Genomic DNA, 12,075 nt, shown 5'->3' with positions numbered 1-12,075 from the left:
CCATAATAAAGGACAGAGCTGACATCTAAATGGGCAAGATAAACACAGAAAAGGCATTGTTACTGTATTTTGGGGATGGGGAACAGGAGCTCAGAGCAAATTAAGAAGAAACCCATGCAGTGTGGAACATCTAGTCTTTTCTGGCCAAGACCAGATGTTTTCCATTTTAGATGCATCATAGAGTTCTAGCTTTCCATTCTTCTGGGCTCTTTCTCACATCTTTTCTTTAGGCCAGACCTATCAAGGACATCTTTTCACTTCAAACCTGTGCATTTTTAAGAATGGAATGACTTCTTCCCTTGACAATTAACTGTTTTCCTTCTCATCTTTCATCTGTTGTCAGGCTGGATGATTGATGCTGACAGTCGGCCGAAATTCAAGGAGCTGGCTGCTGAATTCTCTAGAATGGCTCGAGACCCTCAGAGATACCTAGTAATTCAGGTAAGCAATTCTGCAACATCATGGGGGGGAAAAAAAAAGAATTCTGTCTACCAAACCTGACTGTTAAGGGGGTTGTCTTTGAATCCCTTTGAGTTCAAGGTGCTCTTGAACTTAAAGCAAACAGTGACCACAGTACTATGCAAAAATGAAATAGAATGGCCAGTGGCAGTGTCTCAAAAATAAAAATAACAAAATAATCTGAAATTCACTTCCTAAGCTTGTATTTATGAGCACATATGCAAGATCTGGCTTTGCAGGCTGCTGAGTACTTTGCATTCTCTCATGAAACTGACAACAAGATTTGTCCATCAGTGGCCAGTGGACCTACTTTAGACCAAGGACTTGCTTGGTTCTGCAATTTCTTAGGCTGAATCTCAGGGGATTATCCTGAAGAGACTCTTCCCTGCACTGCTGTGAGAGCATAAGAAAGTTTCTTTTCATAGCCTTCATAGAAACATAAAGGTTTCTCAGAAGGCAGGGAGTTGTGTCACATTGGTACCTCTCTCATGCTAGAGAGGAGCTTCCCAATGTATCCTCCATAGGCTGTGTACGCTCTGCAGTGCTTTGTGGTCCCTGCAATAGACCCGCACCAGCATGGTTCATCACATGAAACTATACTGTGGCAGCAGGGCAATACCAATATAGCCATATCTGTTGACTACATCTAGCTGGAGCTGTGTACGCCCTGAGTACAGACACGTGTGGAAATTTTTGTCCTTTTGCTCCTACATTCTGCAGAAGCCTGGAGTTGTGTATGTGTTTATTACAACTCAGACTCAAGCCACGGAAAACGAATCTGATTATTTGGTAAGGTCCTCAGATGGTCCCAGTGTGTGAGCAGTTAAAATGAAAAATTAAAAGAAGGTGATGTTGAAACACCGGAAACCATAGCATGGAATTAGTTTGATCTAGGTAATGATACTCTCATGCTATATCTGCTCAACATTATGGAGTACAGTGCAGAGATACATCCAGCTGATCCTTATCTTCACACTGACGTAAGAATTCGTAGCTGAAGAGCCTCCAGAAGTACAATCACTGCCACTTTATGTCTCCTGATTGCTTCTTGGTCTAGTGCTAGTCTCACCATATGGTGTTTCATTCCCCTGTGTAGAAACCAGGATAACTCCATTGCACTGGTATCTCTGCCATTATGACTCCCCATTTCCCCCAGATGCAATCCAGAATGACCAGCTTGCTGTTGGGCTTTTAAACCAGTCTATATGCACCCTGTAGCACAGCCATCATTCCCTGCTGGATTCCACATGTGGCATAATGATTCTTGCGGAGTAGGAGGCCATTCTTTACCAATGCAGTTAAGTTTGGCATCATTTCTATGGGCTGTTAGGTGTTTGGGGTATGGGCTGCCTTTTTTAATGTTCTGTGGCACCAAGCAAAGCGCAGCCCTGATTTGCCTCTCCGGCTCGTAGATGCCATTTCAATAAAAATACATGTTGTTGTTGCTGTTGTTGCCTGGTTTGATTTTTATTGCTTTCAGCTCTGTTACATTCTGCAGAACTTTCCATATGGATGAGAGGGAAATTTAGCCTCCAAGTCCCTAAAAATACAAATTAAAATAAAGCAAACACCCAGACATAGCAGTTTCCATGTCATTTTTCCTTCCCATGTGAGCCTAAATAGCTGAGATATTTCACAAAATACATCAGGCCTTGACAGAACTTGGGTCAGAAACTGAGCTTGTATGGGAAAAAGAGAGAAGAAAGAATAAAAGCTCGATCACGAGAATGCCAAAAAAAATGGCTTTGCTTGATTTATGCGGTTATTCCCTTTCTGTCATCATATTCCCAGTAAAAAAATCAAAACAAATGATGTGGATGTGGTGCTTTAGAACAAACAGAGCAGCATGTGTGGTCTCTGCAGCCTGAAGAAGGCTGAGGTTCCCTGTTGGTAAATTAATTCATCTTTTGACCATGTTCCTTTCTCAATACAACCTATTTAGGGAGATGATCGTATGAAGCTCCCAAGCCCAAATGACAGCAAGTTCTTCCAAAACCTTCTCGATGAGGAAGACCTGGAAGATATGATGGATGCTGAAGAGTATCTTGTTCCTCAAGCCTTCAACATCCCTCCTCCCATCTACACCTCCAGGACAAGAATTGATTCCAACAGGGTAAGAGCAAGCTCTGACAGAAAATACTGGTTATTATAAAAGCACACGTGGAGATTTAAGTACACTAATCAAACACAGGCCAGAGTTGCCTTGGGAATTACAAGCTCCCATTGTAAGGAGAGCGACTATAAAAATGTTGTCACTGGGTTCCCTGTTCATTGTGCCTCAGTGAATTCTAAATTAATAGCTCAGCCTTGAGTGAGCAAAGGCTCAACCCGAACTGCCTGTCCTGAAAACACAGCTGAGCCTTGTGAAGTCAAGCAGTGTTGTTTCTCAGTTGCGTACCATCCTGGCCAGGAAGTGCATAACTCTAATTCTCCCATCCCTGCAATCCTGTTGCCTTGACAGGGTTGGCACTGTTGTAACTGAGGGCAGCTGGAATGTATAGATAACGTGTCTGTGTCTGGAGCCAGGTTTCAGACCCAGCCTCTTTTCCAGTTGGTATGTGATGCTTTCATGGCCCTCCTTCACAAGCATGTGTTTTTGCTGAGCACGTCACAGATTTTAGCATGTTGATCTTTGTAACATCCTTGTCAGGGGAGGAAATGCTATTCGTTTTACAGGAGGAGCTGAGGCACAGTGAAGTGGAATTCAGCTCACATAACTAGTCATCAAAAGGATAGGGATATAATCTAAGCTCTTCATCTAGACTTCATCTTCTGTCATTGGAGAAGAGTGGGTGTGTCCAGTGGGTGATTATTGCTGCCTGCCTTGGACATTTGCTGTAGGATAATTTACTCTCTAGAAGTGTCTTTCTCTATCCACTGACTACTGACAGCTCCAGAGCAGTCTGAGACCTGGTGTGTGAGCTCTGGTGAATTGGATCCTCTCCTAAATACCTGACCTTCAGTGCCACAGGAGCCCTGCTGCAGGTGGGGACTTGAGTTCAGGTTTCCAAAACTCGTTTGCACTCCTGAGCTCCCTCTCTGCAGCTCTGACCTCTGCTGTTCTGTGCTTGGCTCCATCCTTTTAAGAGTTTAGATGCCACCCTTCTCACAAAAGTAAGAGATGGTGAAATGCATTACTAATGTGAGGACATTTGCATAACCCTCAGACGTATTTAGGGACTTGTTTGTTTTCTCTCCATGCTCTTTTTAGGGAAAGTCACATTTTAAATACTGAGTAGAGTCTCATTGAAATGTTGCTGTTTATTCCTCACATTTTAGAAACCTTTTGGACGTTTGTCCTTAGCTGAGGTGGTTCCAAATTCATACCCTGGTCTGAACTGATTACATCATGTGGGACAGGGAAGAGGTAGGCAAATGAGCTAAGTCAGTCAGTATTCCTGCTGTGACCGTACACTGCATGAAGTTCGTTCACCTCTCCTGAGTAAAGCAGTGCTTTTCTGGAATAAGGAAGACAAAATCCAATCTTAAATAATATCCAGTCAATTCATAAGGAAATTGCTACTGTTTTTAGAGGCAAGGAGACTAGAGAGGTCTTTTCTCCTGCATCACTAAAAGACAATGAAGGGGGGATGATCCATGATTTAGCATTGAGCAGGAAACTTTCTCTTCGTGGCAACAAGAGTTAATTTTTAGTGTTGATGCTGATCTGAAATAAGTCAGTTTTACTCCTAGCTGTCTCTGGAGAGGTTCTGTTTCCTTTGCTGCCAGCTTCTGAGAAAAGAAGGAAACAACAGTAGTTACCTTTGAAAGGTGCTCTCTGTCACACTAATGTAAATCACTGTAACTTAGTTTTACACAGTGGGGCACTACCATTTACACTAACATAGCATCAAGAGAGTAGAGTCAGACCCATAAGGTTTCCTATATTCATCTCACTCCCATATTTGCTGGAAACATTCGGGCACATTTAAAGGAGAAAGGATTCGTAGGAAAATGTACTTGCCTTTTCAACAGTTCCTTTTGCCTTCTGTCTTTAGTGCCACCCCAGCAGAGGAGTCCACTAGAGCTGAGGGAATTAACCCGAACAGGAATCCTAGAGTAAATATTCTGAAAGAGTTATTTAAAATGTGCTGTTTAGGCAACCAACATGCTCACTGGGATATTCACGGAAAGCAAACACAGCAGCAGCAGCATCATTATTATTATTATTGTTCAAGTAACTTTCTCACAGCCTTTGCCCAACTTTATACCACAGTGTTGCAGCTGCTTGCATACATGTGATCCCCCTGAAGTCAGCAGAGCTGCAGAAAGAGATCCTGTGCCTTTATTTTTGCCATACAGAGGCTCCATCACATTCTGGATGGGACGTCTCCTCTCCGCAGCTCACGATTTCCCATCTTGGTTTGAGGCTGATCTTGTACCACTAAAGTCAGTGGGAGCTTTGCTTTGCAATTCAATTTTAATGACAGTAGTGAGAACTGTATCCTTCCTTCAGTTACTCCTACTGCTGAGAATTTTTCTCTGGCATCATACAACAATCTAACATTTAAACAGATCTGGAATTTCTCTTTTGTCAAAAGTTTTCAGATTCTGAGCCGAGTTTTCTGACCCAGGTAACATTGGGGAGGGCAGCTGGTGGACAGAAAGCTTGTACCCAGCTCTGTATTTTTGCACCTCTTCCATCTTTAAGGTGCTTTTCTTTATTGTAGTAGGCCCTTTATGGAGGGGTCATTTTTAAGGCTAAAAGAAGAGATGGGCAAAGAAGTTGCCATTGATCAGTGCACTGATTTATAATAGCACTTGCTGCTATCATTGGAGACCGACTCCTGTCCCCTAACAGGATTACCAGTAGAATTTTTACGTTTCTCCAGTGTCTCAGATGAGCTTCAGTCTCAGCTTTGCTAACAATTCTGCATCTCCTAAATGTTCTGCTAGTACTGCCATATAGGTGTGTACATATATATTGCAGGAAGGCCACAACACCTTATGGCTGGAGGGGCTTGGGGCCAAGTTGAAAACCGCATAGCATCTTAGCATTCCTGGTTTCCTTTGCAGAGGTTTTTTCTGGATGTGGTACATTTGTTTCCCCTCTGTGCAGCAGGCTACATACTTGTCTGTTGTTTTTCTGAAGCACTCAGGTTCTTGGTACATTGACTATTCTTCCAGTGAAGAGTTGTGTTGATTTACAACAAAATACACAGTAGCTTCTTAGCTTCTTTAAGGTAACAGTGCATCTGCTGTGCATAGTTCAGTATAGATGGATGTTAGCTACAAGAATGATACAGAATTGAAATGCTGTCAGAGCTCTCTGTCTGCAGTTGTCTGATTCTGTCTTTGTGTTTCCTTTGGATAGTTTGTGATTTATGCTTGTTTGGTGCAGTGAAAATTAATATTACACAAACTTATTATGGTGCTGCTATGGCCATAGATGGCAAATGAATTGATACAGTGTAGGTAATTTTTGTTCACTGTTTGGCAAATTAAATTTTACAGGGAGATTGCCAGGTAATTTGGTGAAGTAAAACATGCAGACTACATGATCTTTGTGACATTTTCAGAGATCAGAAGCATGAAAGATACCGTGTTTCCCATCTTAGTTGTTCTGATTGTAGTTTTAGTGAGGAAAGAGTCAGTTATGTGACGGCAGAGTATTGCGCTCCTCCTCTGGGTGTGTTGTACTGACAGCTTTGGTTGAGTGTTCCATCATCACAACTCTACTGGGGACAAAAGTTTGCAGGAAGAAAGCAGGGAGGTTGTGAGCCTCCTCACACTTAGGCTTTGAAGTCAGGGAATTAAAGAGGAGCAAGAGCATTTACTTTCTAAGGACAGCTCTGAAGTTTCTCTAGGATGATCTCCATCCTAAATCCTTGCAGCTTGTTGCCTGGGAGAGGCGCCACTGGATGAGGTCTGCACAAAACACTGCCTGCCTTCTCCCTCCTATGTGAAGAAAAAAGCTATTTGGATATGAATTAATAGCACAGAGCTGCAGCCCGTAGAAAGACAACTGGGAAGAGGGAAACCTTCTGGGGAGTTTCCAGCTCCCTGGGAAGTGTCACATCTTTCTTTCTCCAGAGATTACTGAGTTTTACTGAAGGTAAATACTGAATATTTTTAGATATACTGAAACTTCAGCACTTCCATCACACCCACACTGGCTTTGCATTAGCGTGGCTTTGGGACCTGTACTGCCAGGAGCAGAAGCCTGCACACACTCTTAACTTGTAATAGTGCCCTCTGTTATGAAGTCCATCTTGAGACTGATGCAGCTTTTACATAAAAATTAGTATCCTAAGCTAAATTGAATTCTTTCATTGCATCTGAAACTCTTCAGTTGCAATTTCAGCTCTTCGGCTTTTTCCAGCTTTTTTTTTCTGTTGTCTAGAGATATTCTACAAATATGGAGTTTTAGAAGCTCTGTGCTTCTGAGAGATAAGCTGAATCCTCGGCAGTGTTACCGTGAGCACAGGACCCTAGCTAGTGCTCGAGTGCCCTACATTCACAGCCATTAGATGATTCATTCAGGTATTTGTAACAAGTACTGTCCTGTGTGCACAGAGATAATACTAATACAGAAAGCACTCTGTGTACCTCATGATGCTTTTTACTCTAAATCCTTGGCTAATTCCTACTGAAAACTGTCTATACTGGTTATTACTTGCTGATACTGTCCCTGTAATTTTATTCCATATGCTATATATCATGGAAGCAGCTGCCAACCCTGCAATTAAATATCAAGCTATCTTTCTCAGAGATGTCTAATTCATATGTCCGTGAAGACTATTCTGCTTGGCTAAAATAAACTCTGGTACACCAAAAGTCAGTTTTCAGTTCCGTGAGTAGTGCCTGTTATACCATTGCAGCAGTCCTGGTGCGGCATTAGGTCTGGTAGTGTTTCGTGGCTGAACATCTGTATATGTCTGCATATAAAAAGATTATTCCAGAGAGAAACCAGGCAAGAAGTTATCTTCATGATTAATTTGTTTTGGTTTCTAAATTTGAAAGGTAGCCATTTTCAAATCACAAGATTACAAAGGAGATGGTTGTTAGTGATTTTCAGATGTGTTTTACATCAGTATGACATATGGCATCTTTCCTTCCAAAGTTTATCGTGGACAATAGGGGCTATTCACCCAGTGGGATTACTACCAGAATTAAGTGACTTTTATTAGATTTTTCAGTAATGGGACTGAATTTCTTAGGGACCTGCAGTGCTCCAGTGGTAGAAGATCAGATCTGAGATCTAATATGACCTCCTTTACATACTGAAGTACAGCAGACTTGGAAGGTGGGGGACTGTAAGCACCGGCATCTTCGGTTACAGCTGGAAGGAGGGATTTTGTAAGCAGTCAGAATTTGGAGGGGCACTTCCCAGTATGTCAGCACAGCTGAGCTAGTATTGCGAGGTACTGTCATTGCAGGTGAGGAGAGCTAGCAGTTGGTTATAGCATCCTGTCCTCTTGGCAAAGAACGGAGTCGTGATTTGTCCATGATTCTCCTTGTGTCCAAGGCTTTAATAGCAACTGCTGCCTTCCTGGTCCCCACTTCTTTTCCTCTAAGCAAAGGCAGTTAACTGTTCCTGCCTAAGCTGTCAAGCTAGTTATTTTTCCAGCTATGTCCTGGCTATGCAGGGCTGATAGCAGTAAAACTACTTCATCCTAAAGTCAATAGATAATTTGTGTGAAGAGATACCAAGGCTAGATGGGGCCATTGCAAGCACTGTGTCTAACTTTCTGGCATAATATAGGCCAGAGCGTCTTGTCTCTTAATTTCCGCATCAAGTGCAGAAATTCTGTTTGAGGGTGGAGTTTGTCTTTTAGAAAGATTGTCTTGATTGTATCAGGTGGGATGGAAAATACATCACAGTGTAGAAGAGTCTCACTGGGCAGTTAATGCTGACTCTTTAGCAGGGGTTGGATCCTATTGCTGTCTGCCACACACCCTTTTTCGTGCCAGATTAAGGAGCTGCCAGTTACCAGAAATCTCTTCTGCTTAAGGGGCTGAGCCGGGATAGTAGCATTTGTACTTGTTTGTTGTTAAGGAAGGACAACACTGATGTCTCCTTTTTATTTGTTTTGTTTGGGTTTTTTGTTTGTGGTGGGCTTTTTGTGTGTGTGTGTGTGTGTGTGTGGTGTTTGCCACCACTCTGCTTCTGCAGTATCCTCCCAAAAATAACATGACCAAGTCCTTCCTAATTTAAGGAATTATGCTTATTACTGCAGTCTTTCAGGTGGTGGACTTTTTTATTTCTTTCTATCCCATTTCTTTAATTCCTTCTCCTTAAAAGGGGATCAAAAGCTTTCTGGAAATCTTAGTCACTTTTTGTCTTTTCTACTAGACTGTGTCACTTCCTTATTCAAGTGTTGCAATGAAATCTCCAATGTCAGAGCAGATGAACTTGTAAATTAACTAGATATTGTATCAAAGGGTTTCATAACATTTCAGAAGGTTACACTGATGCTATCTCTATGTTAGCACTCTTGCTTCTTGGAAAGCTGCTTGATTAGTTAGGAAAGTTTGTATGAATCTGTTCTACATGCCTTTCATTAAATACTACATTTTACATATTTTCCTAGTAGAGTCTAGGCAACAGTGTACTGGCTACCGCAGTTGCTGCCATCAAACCTTCAGAGTAATTCTGAAAGTCCCACCAAGGTCTCTTTCAAGTTCTCAAATTCCCATTTTCTGCTTCCCTAAGTTTTAATGACATTCTGGTGGTAGGAGGCTCCTGTCTGTTCTGCTCTGCCTTTTACATTAAGCAGTTCTCAGTAGCTGTTAGTGTTTTGTTGGTACCTAGTTGACTATCACAAATGTTTTACCTACTGTAACATTTTTCTTCTGGGAAATTCTTCTGTGTTTATTTCTAGTCTTTGTTGGAAATGTAGATAGCACAAGGCCATTTTTGTCCATGAAAATCAAGTGGTGAACCCAGGCTGATAATAGTCAGCCTAATTTCATTGCTCAGGGTGAAGGAAGTTGGAAGAATAAACATGCGAAAATACACTGTAAAGTACATTAGATGAAAAATTATTTCAGTCTTAATAATTTACATGAAAAAGGAAAGCTTCTCACAAAATATGTATATTTAGAATATGAGTATTTAAATACTTTTTTTAAAATGTGCTAAATTTGCCAGAGGAAAAAGGAAGAAAATTCATATGGAGGACTCAAACAGAATAGATGATGCCTGGCTCTTCACAGAGAATTCTTTGAAAGTTCTTTATGGCAATTAGTCTCTTGCTTTGCAACCAGGCCAGCTGAAATCAGTGGTGTTTCTCAAGGAGAAAGCCCTTCTCAGCCTGAACAGATTGTCCGGACCAACTTGTTTAATTGCCTCATGGTTTTGCAGGTCAAGTGCCATAATCCAGGAATTTTTTAAAGTACTAGCTTTTTTCCTTTACATTCAGGCTCCTGAATTCAGGCATATAGATTTAGAGTCAGTCTTTCCGAAAGTGTTGGATGGCATTGTGGTTTCTACAAATTTAATATATATTTAATAACAAATCACCAGCTGACGGTACTTCCTGGTGAGACCTACTGCGAGTTAATGCTCAGTGGCATCAGTGGAAGAGACTGTAGCTGTATATTGCTTCAAACCTTGATGCATGACATGTAAATTTATTGAGCTTTAATATAAACTGGTTTAAAATCAGGCAGCATCTGCTTAATCCATGAATAGCTGCTGGCTGTGTTAACAGTCAAGAGAGCTCACAGCTGATCCATTTTCTTTTCTCTCCTGAAGAGAAAAAAAGTCAATAGATATAAAGAGAGTAAGTAATAAATATTTCTACACTGCACTGATGAGGCATTCTTGGAAAACAGCAAGCTAAACAACTCTACATAATTCAGTAGATGGAAAAGTGGACTAAGAGTCAGGAAATAATTATGAGAGCTGGGAGAAAATTTTCCTTCAGTGACTAGATTTGAAACAGAAATTGTTAGTGAGAGATGTCCATTTCTGCAGAATGGTATTTCTGATTTTCCTAAAATAATAAAAGCACCTGAAATTACAAGGGGCCCTGATTTGGAAATGCACCTGGCAGGGCTCCGAGGAGTTGTCATTTAAACACCTGTCTGCCCGTGACGGTTGGGGCTCACGAGCCGGTGAGTGTTGCGCAGTGTCCCACGGCAATGGGACTCCTGTGAAAACACTTCGAGCATAAGGTGGCAGGAGGACTCTGGAGCATCCTGTGCCAAATACTGTACTTTCTAAACATACATGCAATGGGGATAAATGCCAACACAGCCTAAAATGCCCTTTGTTAGCCAGAGTAGAGACTCTGCCTTTCTTGTTAAATGCTGTGGTAGGGGAGGGGAAAAAAATTCTCAGAGCTATAAAAAGACTCTTCAAAAGATGCGGTGGGGAGAAGTGGGAGGAGGCACAGATGAAGTTTAGATTTAGAATGTTAAAAAATGATTATTTTATCCAAATCAGCTGGATGGTTATTTCTTTTAGCATATTATTGCCACCAGAACCTCAGCCCTGCTCTAAATCAACTCAGCATTTCATCAAGAAGCCTATTCTTTGCTATAAGAGACCAAGAGTGCACAATTATGGGTTTCTTTTCCCCCTTGCATAATAAAATTGGGAGATTATCATCAAGTTTCTATTCAGATTTTAGGAAGGCTTTTTTATTTTATTTTTAAAACCCATCTTTGTCTGTAAGAGCTCCCTGTTCAGGCCAGCATGCTGTAATGATTACTGCTGTAAAGGCTTCAGTGGAGATGTGCTCTATTTCATTCTCAATGAGGGCTGATGGCATTTTGAGAGGCTCAGAATATCCTTTGATTACTGTATAAAACAGACTGGGGAACATGTCAATGCAGCGTGCGGCATAGGAGGGGGCTGCTGCTCCGAGTGTTGCTCATCAACTTTCTTTTGTGGGGTTTTTTTTGTCTGCCATGTCGCAATCACAAATCATGACTGTGTTGTGGTTTTGGTCCCATTCCCCATCCTTTCCCTGTTTTGGGATTTGAAACTCGAGGTTTGTACAGAAAAGGAGCTGCTGCCACTCCTGTGTTTTGGACAGATGCTACAGCATATGAGCAGGAGCAGCGCCTTGACCCATCCATCCCCCAGGGAATTGTTAGAATAGCTAGGAAATGGTATGTTGTCTCTTCCAAACTGTGGGGAATTATCCCAGTGTTTCAAGGTGCCATTTACTGTAAAACATCTTGGAGAGTGTATTAAAAAAGGAGTGACAGAAAGCTAGTCATGGGTGACAGGAATGATATGGGAGTAAAAGAGATTGAAAGGGAAAGATAAACACATGCAAGCTGTCTCTCTTCCTGCTCTCCTGTTTGACACTGACAGTGCGTTAATAGAAAATAATAGGGAAAAGGAATTCTTGCATCTTCATTCTTGTGTCATGCTTAGATCAAATTACATATTGTGGTAGCTGAAGTCTGTTTGCCAGCCCTTCTGACGTTGGAAGGACGAAGGTTTCCAAGGTCTGGAGGACAGGGGAAGTTCCAGGGAGAGTTTTCGATGCCATACTGCAGGAGAGTGCTTTTATTCCCAGCCCAGGTATAGGAGATGAATCTATGGAAAAGCATTTCACCTGTGTTTCCGTGTCAGTGTCCCTGGATACTGAGTTTTGTGGCCACATCGTGTGTCTCTTAACAGGTTATTTTCATTGGTCTTACTGTAATCTTTGA

The 12,075-nt window shown here is 41.7% G+C and overlaps 1 protein-coding gene across 6 annotated transcripts in view; it reads left to right on the top strand.

The window, feature by feature from the left end:
• The window catches only part of ERBB4 (erb-b2 receptor tyrosine kinase 4), a 629,144-nt gene that overhangs the window by 603,764 nt on the left and 13,305 nt on the right, over positions 1-12,075 (top strand). For all 6 annotated transcript variants that reach the window (XM_054830343.1, XM_054830340.1, XM_054830339.1 and 3 more), the window contains exons 24-25: positions 344-441; positions 2,402-2,572. In XM_054830343.1, the coding sequence (XP_054686318.1) occupies positions 344-441; positions 2,402-2,572 (269 nt within the window). The remainder of the gene's footprint in view (positions 1-343; positions 442-2,401; positions 2,573-12,075) is intronic.

The sequence above is a fragment of the Grus americana genome, chromosome 6, assembly GCF_028858705.1.
Source record: "Grus americana isolate bGruAme1 chromosome 6, bGruAme1.mat, whole genome shotgun sequence".
NCBI lineage: Eukaryota > Metazoa > Chordata > Aves > Gruiformes > Gruidae > Grus > Grus americana.
Note: the sequence above shows the minus strand (reverse complement) of the source record. Positions and strands in the feature narration are given on the sequence as shown.